At 43.9% G+C, this 16257-nt stretch overlaps 1 protein-coding gene across 2 annotated transcripts in view; it reads left to right on the top strand.

Moving 5' to 3' along the window:
- LOC134570957 (glucagon receptor-like) overlaps positions 1 to 16257 on the top strand; it is a 32412-nt gene that overhangs the window by 12547 nt on the left and 3608 nt on the right. For both annotated transcript variants that reach the window (XM_063428979.1, XM_063428980.1), the window contains exons 3-11: positions 2062 to 2158; positions 6859 to 6966; positions 8936 to 9057; positions 9593 to 9699; positions 10298 to 10454; positions 11757 to 11916; positions 12484 to 12544; positions 15351 to 15420; positions 16085 to 16173. In XM_063428979.1, the coding sequence (XP_063285049.1) occupies positions 2062 to 2158; positions 6859 to 6966; positions 8936 to 9057; positions 9593 to 9699; positions 10298 to 10454; positions 11757 to 11916; positions 12484 to 12544; positions 15351 to 15420; positions 16085 to 16173 (971 nt within the window). The remainder of the gene's footprint in view (positions 1 to 2061; positions 2159 to 6858; positions 6967 to 8935; positions 9058 to 9592; positions 9700 to 10297; positions 10455 to 11756; positions 11917 to 12483; positions 12545 to 15350; positions 15421 to 16084; positions 16174 to 16257) is intronic.

Here is a 16257-nt window from a genome sequence, read left to right as displayed (position 1 = left end):
CCTCCCTGACGTCCAAGTTCTCTCCTTAACTCTCCCTCCATGACATCCATTCCCTTCCAACAAGGGGGAATGATGTCACTGGGGGAAGATCACACTCAGTGGAGAACTTGGGCTTGGCTCTGGAACAGAATTAAATTATAGCTTTATTTTTTTTATAGTTTGTTTTGTTTTTGTGGAGGCTGGACCAGCACAGCCGTTTTACAAACACAATGTATTTGGTTTGAGGGACCCTTTAACTTTGGCTTAAAGGTTGAATATGCATCAAGATATTGAATAGAGTTTAGCATTTTTTAAGCCAGTCCAATCTCTATACAATTGATAAAGCAGCCTTTTGAGTTATGGATTAATATTAAATGGAACTCACCTGTATTAAAATCAACCTGTTCAATCAGACACTCAGACATTATGACTGACTGTCTGATTAAAGTCAAGCAGTGCTCACAATCAAGCATTTGGGATCTTTATAGAATCAGATGCCATTTATCATTACTACTTGTGATTTATTATTTATGATTTCACATAATCAATGCATGATTGCCTTGTACCAATCATTATTTCTAGCGGACCCATTATAGGAATAGAAACAGAGAAAGTGACAGCAGATAAGAACCATTCGGCCCATCTATGCTGCCCAATTTTCTAAATACTTTCATTAGTCCCTGGCCTTATCTTATAGTTAGGATAGCCTTATGCCTATTCCACGCATGCTTAAACTCCCTCACTGTGTTAACCTCTACCACTTCAGCTGGAAGGCTATTCCATGCGTCCACTACCATCTCCGAAAATATTTGTAAACCTTTGCCCCTCTAATTTAAGGTTGTGGTAGTTTTTCTTCTTTTAAATATGGTCTCCTCCTTTACTGTGTTGATTCCCTTTATGTATTTAAATGTTTCTATCATATCAGAGTGTTCTGAGAAGAAAATCTTGAGGTTTTCAGGTAACCAATCAGGTAAGGCTCAAGATTTTCTTCTCAGATCACTCTGATTGGTTGGCTTAAACCAACCAATCAGAGTGCTGAGTCAAATTGCAGGGCATGGGAAGGCTTTATGAGCCTTTCCCTTCCCTGTGGAGCTCAGTCTGAGCAGAGCCCTCGCTGGGTGAAGATGGATTCTTTTTTTAGCCTCTGGATTTTTTTTCACGTGGTGGTGGGGGCAAGGCGGGGGGACAATAGGCTATCTCCCATTGTCTTTTAGGGCCCCCACCTACCACGCATGTGTGGGGGCCAAGGGGGTCCCTATGTCCCCCGTTTAGTAGAATAGCCCCCACTCCCGAGGCACGGGTGGGGTCTGGGGGGGACACTATGCCCCCCCGCTAATTAATATATGCCTCACCATGGGGTCATTTATTGGGGGGGGGGGAGAGTTCTTTATTTATATTTAATTTTTTACAACAGTGAGCAGCCACAGGCTGCTCACTGTTTACTAGACATGTCCCTATTCGCGATATAGCGAGTAGGAGCAGATTAATTAGTAATGCTAAGTAATGTTTACTTAGTATTAGTAAAGTTGGCTGAAAGGCCAATTTAGGTCTTTCAGCCTTTTGGTAGATAGCTCCCTGATACCGTGGGAATTAAGGAGTTATCTACTAAGCGGCTGCAAGATGCAGCCGCGGCACGAATAGGATCGGAATTTCATTCATTCGGAATAAAGGGTGAGTATTGTTGGAAAATTTCTCGGACCCACTTGAGCTGGTCAGGCGTAGGAAATATACATAAGACAAAATTGTCCCTACTTTGTCTTATGTTTTAAAGAAAACTAGAGCAGACTGGAAGAAAAGAAGAACATATCCTGAGAGAGGGGGAGAAGAGCAGGTGATTAGGGAAAGGTAAGTTTGGCATGATAGTGCGGCTTTAAAGAGAATGGGTCCAAGTACAGATCCCTGAGGTACCCCGCTGGTAAAAAGACCTTGCTTTGAATATAGACATCACTATGATAACAGAACTCCTTGATAAGAGCTGTATAATCAGCCTCTGAGATGCTTGATGTTTGGTGAAGCGGCGGAATCCAGTTTGTCACTGTCTTCGTGTGCCATTTAAAGCATTGTTTTTGCCCTTTTGTGCAGAGTGAAGCAGGTCAGGTGTTGGAGAGAACCATCGAGGAGTGGATAAGATACAAAGATGAATGCTACAGACAGATCTCCAGCAATCCACACACAACAGGTGAAACTTCCTGTGTCCCTCTGTGTGTCATTGTATGTGTTTGTCAGTCAGTCTGTCCTGTGTGGGATTGTGTATCATTAAATGTGTGTATTAATATATGTGTTTATCATTAAATGTGTATATCAGTCAATTTAGTGTATATGTATTGATATATGTGTTTATCAGCCAGTTATATGTGGATCATTAATTGTGTGTCAGCCAGTCTGCTCTGTGTGTATCAATATATACGTATATTAGTCAGGCAGGTTGTGTATCTCTCATTAAGTTATGTGTGTTTCTACATATGTGTTTATAAATCATTCTGTTATGTTTTAATCAGTCAGCCGGCTCTGTGTGTATCTGTAAATGCGCTCTGTGTGTCTGTCTATGTATGTATCAGTCAATGTGCATTATGTGTGTCTATGTACGTGTCAGTAAATGTGCTCTGTGTGTATTTGTCTATGTATGTATCAGTCAGTGTGCTCTGTCTGTATTTGTCTGTGTATGTATCAGTAAATGTGCTCTGTGTGTATTTGTCTGTGTATGTATCAGTAAATGTGCTCTGTGTGTATCTGTCTATGTACATATCAGTCAGTGTGCTCTGTGTGTATCTGTCTATGTACGTATCAGTCAGTGTTCTCTTTTTGTATCTGTCTATGTATCCACCCATTGTACAGCGCTACGGAATTTGATGGCGCTATATAAATAATAAAATAATAATAATATGTATCAGACAGTGTGCTCTGTGTGTATTTGTCTATGTACATATCAGTAATTGTGCTCTGTGTATCTGTCTATATACATATCAGTCAGTATGCTCTGTGTGTATCTGTCTATGTACGTATCAGTCAGTGTGCTTTGTGTGTATCTATCTATGTACGTATCAGTCAGTGTGCTCTGTGTGTATCTGTCTATGTACGTATCAGTCAGTCTGCTCTGTATGTGTCTGTCTATGTACGTATCAGTCAGTGTGCTCTGTATGTGTCTGTCTATGTATGTATCAGTCAGTGTGCTCTGTGTGTATCTGTCTATGTATGTATCAGTCAGTGTGCTATTTGTGTATCTGTCTATGTACGTATCAGTCAGTGTGCTCTTTGTGTATCTGTCTATGTATGTATCATTTAGTTTGCTCTGTGTGTATCTGTCTATGGATGTATCAGTCAGTGTGCTCTGTGTGTATCTGTCTATGTATGTATCAGTCAGTGTGCTCTGTGTGTATCTGTCTATGTATGTATCAGTCAGTGTGCTCTGTGTGTATCTGTCTATGTATGAGTCAGTTTGCTCTGTGTGTATCTGTCTATGTATGTATCAGTCAGTGTGCTCTGTGTGTATCTGTCTATGTACGTATCAGTCAGTGTGCTCTGTATGTGTCTGTCTATGTACGTATCAGTCAGTGTGCTCTGTGTGTATCTGTCTATGTATGAGTCAGTTTGCTCTGTGTGTATCTGTCTATGTACGTATCAGTCAGTGTGCTCTGTGTGTATCTGTCTATGTACGTATCAGTCAGTGTGCTCTGTATGTGTCTGTCTATGTACGTATCAGTCAGTGTGCTCTGTATGTGTCTGTCTATGTATGTATCAGTCAGTGTGCTCTGTGTGTATCTGTCTATGTATGTATGTATCAGTCAGTGTGCTATTTGTGTATCTGTCTATGTACGTATCAGTCAGTGTGCTCTTTGTGTATCTGTCTATGTATGTATCATTTAGTTTGCTCTGTGTGTATCTGTCTATGTATGTATCAGTCAGTGTGCTCTGTGTGTATCTGTCTATGTATGTATCAGTCAGTGTGCTCTGTGTGTATCTGTCTATGTACGTATCAGTCAGTGTGCTCTTTGTGTATCTGTCTATGTATGTATCATTTAGTTTGCTCTGTGTGTATCTGTCTATGGATGTATCAGTCAGTGTGCTCTGTGTGTATCTGTCTATGTACGTATCAGTCAGTGTGCTCTGTGTGTATCTGTCTATGTACGTATCAGTCAGTCTGCTCTGTATGTGTCTGTCTATGTACGTATCAGTCAGTGTGCTCTGTATGTGTCTGTCTATGTATGTATCAGTCAGTGTGCTCTGTGTGTATCTGTCTATGTATGTATCAGTCAGTGTGCTATTTGTGTATCTGTCTATGTACGTATCAGTCAGTGTGCTCTTTGTGAATCTGTCTATGTATGTATCATTTAGTTTGCTCTGTGTGTATCTGTCTATGTACGTATCAGTCAGTGTGCTCTGTGTGTATCTGTCTATGTATGTATCAGTCAGTGTGCTCTGTGTGTATCTGTCTATGTATGTATCAGTCAGTGTGCTCTGTGTGTATCTGTCTATGTATGAGTCAGTTTGCTCTGTGTGTATCTGTCTATGTATGTATCAGTCAGTGTGCTCTGTGTGTATCTGTCTATGTACGTATCAGTCAGTGTGCTCTGTATGTGTCTGTCTATGTACGTATCAGTCAGTGTGCTCTGTGTGTATCTGTCTATGTATGAGTCAGTTTGCTCTGTGTGTATCTGTCTATGTATGTATCAGTCAGTGTGCTCTGTGTGTATCTGTCTATGTACGTATCAGTCAGTGTGCTCTGTGTGTATCTGTCTATGTATGAGTCAGTTTGCTCTGTGTGTATCTGTCTATGTACGTATCAGTCAGTGTGCTCTGTGTGTATCTGTCTATGTACGTATCAGTCAGTGTGCTCTGTATGTGTCTGTCTATGTACGTATCAGTCAGTGTGCTCTGTATGTGTCTGTCTATGTATGTATCAGTCAGTGTGCTCTGTGTGTATCTGTCTATGTATGTATGTATCAGTCAGTGTGCTATTTGTGTATCTGTCTATGTACGTATCAGTCAGTGTGCTCTTTGTGTATCTGTCTATGTATGTATCATTTAGTTTGCTCTGTGTGTATCTGTCTATGGATGTATCAGTCAGTGTGCTCTGTGTGTATCTGTCTATGTATGTATCAGTCAGTGTGCTCTGTGTGTATCTGTCTATGTATGTATCAGTCAGTGTGCTCTGTGTGTATCTGTCTATGTATGTATCAGTCAGTGTGCTCTGTGTGTATCTGTCTATGTACGTATCAGTCAGTGTGCTCTTTGTGTATCTGTCTATGTATGTATCATTTAGTTTGCTCTGTGTGTATCTGTCTATGGATGTATCAGTCAGTGTGCTCTGTGTGTATCTGTCTATGTACGTATCAGTCAGTGTGCTCTGTGTGTATCTGTCTATGTACGTATCAGTCAGTCTGCTCTGTATGTGTCTGTCTATGTACGTATCAGTCAGTGTGCTCTGTATGTGTCTGTCTATGTATGTATCAGTCAGTGTGCTCTGTGTGTATCTGTCTATGTATGTATCAGTCAGTGTGCTATTTGTGTATCTGTCTATGTACGTATCAGTCAGTGTGCTCTTTGTGAATCTGTCTATGTATGTATCATTTAGTTTGCTCTGTGTGTATCTGTCTATGGATGTATCAGTCAGTGTGCTCTGTGTGTATCTGTCTATGTATGTATCAGTCAGTGTGCTCTGTGTGTATCTGTCTATGTATGTATCAGTCAGTGTGCTCTGTGTGTATCTGTCTATGTATGAGTCAGTTTGCTCTGTGTGTATCTGTCTATGTATGTATCAGTCAGTGTGCTCTGTGTGTATCTGTCTATGTACGTATCAGTCAGTGTGCTCTGTATGTGTCTGTCTATGTACGTATCAGTCAGTGTGCTCTGTGTGTATCTGTCTATGTATGAGTCAGTTTGCTCTGTGTGTATCTGTCTATGTACGTATCAGTCAGTGTGCTCTGTGTGTATCTGTCTATGTACGTATCAGTCAGTGTGCTCTGTATGTGTCTGTCTATGTACGTATCAGTCAGTGTGCTCTGTATGTGTCTGTCTATGTATGTATCAGTCAGTGTGCTCTGTATGTGTCTGTCTATGTATGTATTAGTCAGTGTGCTCTGTGTGTATCTGTCTATGTATGTAACAGTCAGTGTGCTATTTGTGTATCTGTCTATGTACGTATCAGTCAGTGTGCTCTTTGTGTATCTGTCTATGTATGTATCATTTAGTTTGCTCTGTGTGTATCTGTCTATGGATGTATCAGTCAGTGTGCTCTGTGTGTATCTGTCTATGTATGTATCAGTCAGTGTGCTCTGTGTGTATCTGTCTATGTATGTATCAGTCAGTGTGCTCTGTGTGTATCTGTCTATGTATGTATCAGTCAGTGTGCTCTGTGTGTATCTGTCTATGTACGTATCAGTCAGTCTGCTCTGTATGTGTCTGTCTATGTACGTATCAGTCAGTGTGCTCTGTATGTGTCTGTCTATGTATGTATCAGTCAGTGTGCTCTGTGTGTATCTGTCTATGTATGAGTCAGTGTGCTCTGTGTGTATCTGTCTATGGATGTATCAGTCAGTGTGCTCTGTGTGTATCTGTCTATGTATGTATCAGTCAGTGTGCTCTGTGTGTATCTGTCTATGTATGTATCAGTCAGTGTGCTCTGTGTGTATCTGTCTATGTATGAGTCAGTGTGCTCTGTGTGTATCTGTCTATGGATGTATCAGTCAGTGTGCTCTGTGTGTATCTGTCTATGTATGAGTCAGTTTGCTCTGTGTGTATCTGTCTATGTATGTATCAGTCAGTGTGCTCTGTATCAGTGTGTGTATGATGACTATATGCACAGAGAGATTTTATGATCCATATAGAGATTGTATTTGTACAAGTTTTGAATTCTTTGGTTCCCTGTCTTCCTTTCCCTAGGGCTGCACTGTAACCGCACATTTGACTTATATGCTTGTTGGCCAGATGGAACTCCAGGAACTATCACTAATGTATCCTGTCCTTACTATTTACCCTGGTTCCAGAAAGGTACTGAGCTTAGAACATCCTGAATTAGTCCTCAGAACCTGCCCATCTTATCTCGTGGATTCCCAATCCGAGACACTAATCCAATGGCTCGTACACTTATTGAACCCCATCTCTGTCTACAGGAACCGCCCTGTGTTACTACACATATTCTCTGTTACATTTGTCCTAAAAAAAAAATATCCCCCCGGATCCCTCTCTTCGTATTAACATTTAACATTTCTTCTTACTTCGGTCTCTAAACTGCTTGAGAGAACCATTTAGAATCCCCCATTGATTTGCTCTTCTCAGATTGTTGGCCATATCCATGATGGTTTTGACCTTTTTGCTCTGCTGAGACTTTCATAATAATGTTCTCCAATGACCTGGTTTCTACAAAATCCAAAGACACTTTAAAATCTCTTGGGGCTCTCTGCTGTCATATATTGGTGTCCCAGAGGATCAGTTCTTGACATTCTACTTAGCTCCCCAATTTCCAACTTTTCTCAACATATTGTGAAACTTTCACCTATCCCTGAAAGTGTATATTTTTAACTAATTATCTTCTCTCCCTCTACTTCCTCACCAATAGCCAAACTTGTCTCATTACTGATGTCATCACAATATCCATATTCCAGCCAACGCATTTCTCATCTTCTTGTGGTTTTTCTAGACTTCTCTAAACTTTTGATGGTAAATGTTTGGGTTCTCAAAATCTACTTTGTCTGCCTCTTTTTGTATCCAGCCTAGCGGAACATATCGGTGGCGGGTGCTACATATCTAAAATGATTACTGTAAAAATACTGGGACTGTACTGACACCCACTGCCCTCTTGTGTCCATTGCAAGTAATGCATTCTGATATGTTCACTTTACACTCCAGTGATCAATATCTATGGCTTATTATACATTTGTTTGATGCTAGAGTCTTTTGCCTAGTTTTAACTATATTCACTGCTTTACACTATTTTGTGTTATTCAGTGTGATTCTTATTACAAGCCAGTTCAAATGGAATTTCAAGTTACACATCAAAAAAGCCAAACTGAAAACCTGACGTAGATAATTTGTAGATGGGGTTTTTTTTTTTTTTGGTGTAAAATTTACAAATTTTGTTCACGACCAGTCACACTTTAGTAAAGAACCATGTCGTGTTTAAAGTCATTGTACAGCGCTGCGGAATCTGTTGGCGCTTTATAAATAGCAATAATAATAATAAAAATAACCAATCATTTGATGTTAGCATTGATCAATTTGAATGTTTCAAAAAGGGATACTGTGTGCCCTCTGCTGGTCAGCAAAATGTAGTGCACTATAAATGTACACTACCGGATTTGCCTTTCAATTCTTGCTGTTCTGACCTCTAGTATAAGAAACTCTATAGGGGGGAGGGAGCATAATATATAATTCCCATGATGCTTTGCCAGTCATCATGGTTTCTACGTTCACCATTTGGGGATCTACGATTTGGCCCCCCACAATGTAGGATCCCAAGACATTCAGAGCAAAGGGGTTCACTTGGACAGCTGTCCTATAAAAAAAACCTTCGGTAATAATTACTGTGACCGCGTTGAGGGGCTTATTACCTAAACAATGCATTGCTTTCCAATTGAAAACAGGATTCTTTGACCAAAATGATGTTTCTCCATTATCAGCCCACTACAATACATTGTTTATTGAATAAAAACAATTTGGACTCTCTAACCGTCTTGTAGCCAGGGGCTTTTATAACCGAAAGGCTAATTTAATATGTAGTGGCGAATTGATATCATAAATGCTAAATTTAGGCAGAAATATCTGTGTATTCTAATTTTCAAACAACACTTTTTTGACAGCAATAGCCATTGTTATCCGGTTCTGTTGTCAATTTATTATGGTTTACTGTTTTTTGAATAAGGCCGTTAGTGTGTTGTCTTTCCTGTGTCTGGTATAGATGTGTCTGTACAACCCTGTACCTCCATTACCTCCCTGATACCTGCTTTCCTTGTATTGACAGTGAGTCATGGACTGGTATTACGACGCTGTGGGCTGGATGGAAACTGGGTTGCGGTGAATGGGACACATCCCTGGAGGGACTCATCGCAGTGCGAGGATGACTATGAAGGGACAAGAGATGAGGTGACACACAGCAGCCACTGTGCCAAAAATTGCTCATTCATAACATCAACTATTAAGTATTCATGTGCAGAAAGGGAAGGCAGACTAAATGAACGCTTTTCTCAGTTTGATAATAACTGTTATTATGCATCACCCATTACCCACATACAACCCTTTACAAATTTGGATGGCGGCATGCCCGTGTTAAATTTGGAAGTAATGCCTGTGTTAAATTTGAAAGTAGGACACAAGCTTTGGTTTGAGACATTAACAGAAAATATTGGCTACCTGGCAGTAGAATGTAGAATATTATGTTTGTGTAGAACATTGAGCTGGATCCATGGTGGGGGACAGTGGAGTATTGAGGATGCCTGTTTAGTGTGAGTGCGTGTGTGGATATGGAGTGTTGTTGTCCCCAGTGAGTGCGTGGATAACCAAGTATGTGTGTTAGAAGTGAATGTGCCAGGACAGGAGTGTGTGCAATGTTCATGTAATAACAGGTATGATGACATTAGTTAATGATGTCTGTGAGTGACATGTGGACCCTGTCTCTCAGGTTGTGTCCCCTGATTTGTTACTCAGTTTCCAAGCTCTGTACACTGTGGGCTACTCTTTGTCTTTACTGACCCTCCTATCAGCGCTGGGGATACTCACCATGTGCAGGTAAGAGGCATTGTGTACTCAGCCAGAGATCTTCACTGTATTTAGCCCTTTGACTTGTCTCCTTCATGGTAACCTCATTCGCTCAACAATCCTACTTAATTAACAACTAGCAATTGAATCTCACCCTTCTCCTACACTTAATATACTATAGGACATCCTTTACCCAACATTCCTACTACCTCTTCCACCTCCTGGACTCTCAGTGACCTCCACCTCACCCAGGCCTTCTTCTACACCTAAGGGTCTTGATGGAATCCTTCAACCAGCAATTAATTCTTTTAAACTGCATAGTACATTCCCTGCACACCCAACCAGCAGCCATCAACCAGTAATCAGCTCTTTTTAACCCCTTAAGGACACATGACATGTGTCACATGTCATGATTCCCTTTTATTCCAGAAGTTTGGTCCTTAAGGGGTTAAACGATATACTAACCCCGTTCCACATCCAGAGCTTGCAGTCAGTTCTCTTCTAACGTACAATATACAGAACCCACAACCATCCTGTAATCAATGACTGCCAAGCACATTCTGGGCAATTAATGCTGTTACCAATATTGAGATGCAGAAATTGAGATCCTTCACTTCTGTTCTTTCAGGAAGCTGCGCTGCACCAGAAATTATATCCACGCCAATCTGTTCTTATCCTTCGCCCTGCGCGGGATCTCTGTCATTGTAAAGGACATCCTACTGAAGAAACGGTGGGGAATGCAAATCACTGAGGTCTCTGATTGGGAAGTTCTGATCAGCAATGAAGTGAGTATCCAGTATTTACAAACATGCACACAATGAGTGTCTGATCTTTACAAAATCCACAAAGCACTCAATGAGTTTCTAATATTTACAAACGCCATAATGCATTCATTGAGTATCTAATCTTTACAAACTCTGTAACATAGTAGTTTAAAGGACCACTATAGTGCCAGGAAAACATACTCGTTTTCCTGGCACTATAGTGCCCTGAGGGTGCCCCCACCCTCAGGGACCCCCTCCCGCCAGGCTCTGGGGAGAGTAAAGGGTTAAAACTTACCTTTATTCCAGCGCCGGGCGGGGAGCTCTCCTCCTCCTCTCCGCCTCCGATCCTCCCTTTCGGCTGAATGCGCATGCGCGGCAAGAGCTATCCGCGCATTCAGCCGGTCGCATAGGAAAGCATTTACAATGCTCTCCTATGGACGCTTGCGTGCTCTCACTGTGATTTTCACAGTGAGAATCACGCAAGCGCCTCTAGCGGCTGTCAGTGAGACAGCCACTAGAGCGTTTGGAGGCTGGATTAACCCTATTATAAACATAGCAGTTTCTCTGAAACTGATATGTTTATTAAAAAAAAAAAAAAAAAAAAAAAAAAGGTTACTCCTAGAGGGACCTGGTACCCAGACCACTTCATTAAGCTGAAGTGGTCTGGGTGCCTAGAGTGGTCCTTTAAAGAGACTCTATAGTCAACAGAACAACTACAGCTTATTTTATTTGTACTGGTGAGTATAATAATCATTGCCTTCAGACTTTTTGCAGTAAATACTATCTGTTCAGAGAAAATGCAGTGTTTACATTACAGCCTAGGGATACCTCCAGTGCTTCCTATGGCTGTGCTGCACAGTGTGATTGCCATTCCATGTCTCCACCCTCTGCATGCAGACACTGAACTTTCCTCATAGAGATGCATTGTTTCAATGCATCTCTATGAGATGCTGATTGGCCAGGGCTGTGTTTAACTTGTGCTGGCTCTGCCCCTTATCTGCCTCCTTGACAGTCTCAGCCAATCCTATTGGAAAGCATTTTGATTGGTTCAGAGAATCACTTCTGATGATGTCAGCCAAACAGGCAGATCAGAGGCAGAAGCAGCAGGTGCAGACTTGAATCCAAGTAAGATTTTACTATAATTCGGAGAGCATGGGGGGGGGGGGGGGGGAGGAGGGGGGGGGCATGGGGTAGGTGGTAGTTTTAACACTATAAGGTCAGGAACACATGTTTGGGTTTCTGGTTTTAAGGATCCCATATTCCGCCTGTTTGCTTGTGTAAGATGTTTCCGTAAATTTATTTTTTACAATTCTCTTTTCACAGGCAGCGATTGGATGTCGTATGGCCCAGGTTGTAATGCAATACTGCATCTTGGCCAATCATTATTGGTTTGTGGTGGAGGCTGTATACCTGTATAATCTGCTGATTGGAGCAGGTTTCTTCGAAAAGAACATTTATGTCCTGTACATGTATCTCGGTTGGGGTAAGTTTATGATGTTAATATTTACCATGGGCTCTCTGGTAGTGGGACAGGACATTAAAATCTCTGCTCTACAGAATGTGGCCGTCATCATAGGCTGCTAGACTTACTTGTGATAAAATAACTGATTACCCTTCTGCAGCATTTGAGTTCTGCATACTGAAGGGCTACCCATCAATATTTAGAACTGATAAGGGTCCATAAAAACATGGCGGATCTGGCAATCTATATCATGGGTGTATCACCGCGACCATTCTATGGTATTGAATTTATAATATTTACTTTCTGATCTAATTCGCTTTAGCTAACGGGTGATGCAGCAAACGCTTAGAATGTATGATTTATTCATATTTATTGAGGTCTCGTTGGGATATTCTAAGAAATTACAAAAGAATGTGGCAAGACAGACCCCACCTGCAGCTGGCTCCCTGTCAATCATTGTTATATACTTAGCGCCTGGCAATCAGCATAGAGAGAGGAGAAATGAAGCAATGTTTCTGTTTGCTTCTGCTCCCTTATTTTAAATGATGCATGAATCCCTATTAAGATTGTTCTCTTTCTCTCTTGCAGGGACTCCGGTTCTGTTTGTGGTTCCCTGGGTGACACTGAAATACATGAAGGAAAACTCAGAGTGAGAGAAGCAACAGGGTCAGAGTGTAGGCAGACAGGAGACGTATTAGTGGTGGGAGCAGGGAGAGAGCTAGAGTAATGTGAGCGCTGGGGGCAGGAGAGAGTTAGAGTAGTGCGAGCACTGGGAGCAGGGAGAGAGCTAGAGCAGTGTGAGCGCTGGGGGCGGGAGAGAGCTAGAGTAGTGTGAGTGCTGGGGGTGGGAGAGAGCTAGAGCAGAGTGAGCGCTGGGAGAGGGAGAGAGCTAGAGTAGTGTGAGTGCTGGGAGTGAGAGAGAGAGCTAGAGTAGTGTGAGCACTGGGGGTGGGAGAGAGCTAGAGTAGTGTGAGTGCTGGGAGCGGGAGAGAGCTAGAGTAGAGTGAGCGTTGGGAGCGGGAGCGACCTAGAGTAGAGTGAGCGCTGGGAGCGGGAGAGACCTAGAGTAGAGTGAGCGTTGGGAGTGAGAGATAGAGCTAGAGCAGAGTGAGTGTTGGGAGCGGGAGAGACCTAGAGTAGTGTGAGCGCTGGGGGCGGTAAAGGCCTAGAGTAGTGTGAGCGCTGGGAGCGGGAGAGAGCTAGAGTAGTGTGAGCGCTGGGGGCAGGAGAGAGCTAGAGCAGTGTGAGCGCTGGGGGTGGGAGAGAGCTAGAGTAGTGTGAGCGCTGGGAGTGGGAGAGAGCTAGAGTAGTGTGAGCGCTGGGAGCGGGAGAGAGCTAGAGTAGTGTGAGTGCTGGGAGTGGGAGAGATAGCTAGAGTAGTGTGAGCGCTGGGAGCGGGAGAGACCTAGAGTAGAGTGAGCGCTGGGAGCGGGAGAGACCTAGAGTAGAGTGAGCGTTGGGAGTGAGAGATAGAGCTAGAGCAGAGTGAGTGTTGGGAGCGGGAGAGACCTAGAGTAGTGTGAGCGCTGGGGGCGGTAAAGGCCTAGAGTAGTGTGAGCGCTGGGAGCGGGAGAGAGCTAGAGTAGTGTGAGCGCTGGGGGCAGGAGAGAGCTAGAGCAGTGTGAGCGCTGGGGGTGGGAGAGAGCTAGAGTAGTGTGAGCGCTGGGAGTGGGAGAGAGCTAGAGTAGTGTGAGCGCTGGGAGCGGGAGAGAGCTAGAGTAGTGTGAGTGCTGGGAGTGGGAGAGATAGCTAGAGTAGTGTGAGCGCTGGGAGCGGGAGAGACCTAGAGTAGAGTGAGCGCTGGGAGCGGGAGAGAGCTAGAGTAGAGTGAGCGTTGGGAGTGAGAGATAGAGCTAGAGCAGTGTGAGCGCGGGGAGTGAGAGAGAGCTAGAGTAGTGTGAGCACTGGGAGTGGGAGAGAGCTAGAGTAGTGTGAGCGCTGGGAGTGGGAGAGAGCTAGAGTAGAGTGAGCGTTGGGAGTGGGAGAGACCTAGAGCAGTGTGAGCGCTGGGAGCGGGAGAGAGCTAGAGTAGAGTGAGCGTTGGGAGCGGGAGAGACCTAGAGTAGAGTGAGCGCTGAGAGTGGGAGAGACCTAGAGTAGTGTGAGCACTGGGAGCAGGAGAGAGCTAGAGTATTGTGAGCGCTGGGAGCAGGAGAGAGCTAGAGTAGTGTGAGCACTGGGAGTGGGAGAGACCTAGAGTAGAGTGAGCGTTGGGAGCGGGAGAGACCTAGAGTAGTGTGAGAGCTGGGAGCAGGAGAGAGTTTGAGTAGTGTGAGCACTGGGAGTGGGAGAGAGCTAGAGTAGTGTGAGCGCTGGGAGCGGGAGAGAGCTAGATTAGTGTGAGCGCTGGGAGCAGGAGAGAGCTAGAGTAGTGTGAGTGCTGGGAGTGAGAGAGATAGCTAGAGTAGTGTGAGCGCTGGGAGTGGGAGAGAGCTAGAGTAGTGTGAGCGCTGGGGCGGAGAGAGCTAGAGTAGTGTGAGCGCTGGGGGTGGGAGAGAGCTAGAGTAGTGTGAGCGCTGGGAGCAGGAGAGAGCTAGAGTAGTGTGAGCACTGGGAGTGGGAGAGTCCTAGAGTAGAGTGAGCGTTGGGAGCGGGAGAGACCTAGAGTAGTGTGAGCGCTGGGAGCAGGAGAGAGTTAGAGTAGTGTGAGCACCGGGAGTGGGAGAGAGCTAAAGTAGTGTGAGCGCTGGGAGCGGGAGAGAGCTAGAGTAGTGTGAGCGCTGGGAGCAGGAGATAGCTAGAGTAGTGTGAGCGCTGGGAGTGAGAGAGAGAGCTAGAGTAGTGTGAGCGTTGGGAGTGAGAGAGCGCTAGAGTAGTGTGAGCGCTGGGAGTGAGAGAGATAGCTAGAGTAGAGTGAGCGCTAGGAGTGGGAGAGAGCTAGAGTAGTGTGAGCGCTGGGGGCGGAAGAGAGCTAGAGTAGTGTGAGCCCTGGGAGTGGGAGAGAGCTAGAGTAGTGTGAGCGCTGAGGGCGGGAGAGAGCTAGAGTAGTGTGAGCGCTGGGAGTGGGAGAGAGCTAGAGTAGTGTGAGCACTGGGAGTGGGTGAGAGCTAGAGTAGTGTGAGCCCTGGGAGTGGGAGAGAGCTTGAGTAGTGTGAGCACTGGGAGTGGGAGAGAGCTAGAGTAGTGTGAGCACTGGGAGTGGGAGAGAGCTAGAGTAGTGTGAGCGCTGGGAGTGAGAGAGCGCTAGAGTAGAGTGAGCGCTGGGAGCAGGAAAAAGCTAGAGTAGTGTGAGCGCTGGAAGCAGGAGAGAGCTAGAGTAGTGTGAGCGCTGGAAGTGGGAGAGAGCTAGAGACTAGAGTAGTGAGAGCGCTGGGAGTGGGAGAGTAGTATGAGTGCTAGGGGGGCTGCTGGAGGAGTGTAATTGCTAGGAGTAGGGAGACTGCTGGATTACTGTGAGTGTTGGGATGAGTGGCTGTCGCTGATAGCCAATGAGATAAATCTGTTGTATTCTGCAGATGCTGGGCCTTAAATGACAACATGGGCTACTGGTGGGTAATCCGGATTCCTATCCTGCTGGCCTCTATGGTGAGATGATAAGTACTGTTACAGACATATTTCATGTCACACAGTATAGTGGGAGCAATCAGAGCTAACATTGTATTATCTCCTAACATTCTATTACTAGAATGGAAAGAATCTGTATCCACACTCTGTAAATATAATGACAACTGTCATCAAAATTTATCTTCTAGTATTTTAAAAGTTTATTACATTTAATGAAACTTAATCCATTTATAAACCTTCCAAAACAAAAGACAAGTGATACAGCAGTCATTGAACAGCAATTGGAAGCAGCTGATCAGGGAGTTATGTCTTCTCCTCAAACTATTCCCTGCGCCCCATGGCAGGGTAGATATGCCAAGGTATGAGCAGGTATACGTCTAAGCAAGCAGTGCATAGTTGTGTGCCAGGTGTGCCCACACACCCTAATTAATGACCAAATAACCATCTCTTGAGCCATGTTTATATCCCGACTTCTCTTTGCAGAAATTGAATTAGTTGTAATGTTTTTAATGATATAAAAAAAATCAGGACTATCACTGTATGTGTACACGCGATCACCGATCCAAAGACTTTGTATTCGATTTTTAATTTTTTTACTTTATATTTTTTACATATTTTTACTAAAATTGTGTCTTTCTGCTTCTGAGCTACATATAACTGTTTTATCTACTCCCTCTCGCTTTAGATAAACTTTGTGATCTTTATGAAAATATTGAAGATGATCTTGTCCAAGCTGCGAGACAATCAGAAAGGGTACCCAGACTACAAGCTAAGGTCAGACCTCCCTCTCGCCTCCTGTTATATTCCAAATGTTCAGCTCTGCCCCCACATCACCATGCCGAACGACCAAAGCTGCTT

The sequence above is a fragment of the Pelobates fuscus genome, chromosome 8, assembly GCF_036172605.1.
Source record: "Pelobates fuscus isolate aPelFus1 chromosome 8, aPelFus1.pri, whole genome shotgun sequence".
NCBI classification, from domain to species: domain Eukaryota; kingdom Metazoa; phylum Chordata; class Amphibia; order Anura; family Pelobatidae; genus Pelobates; species Pelobates fuscus.
Note: the sequence above shows the minus strand (reverse complement) of the source record. Positions and strands in the feature narration are given on the sequence as shown.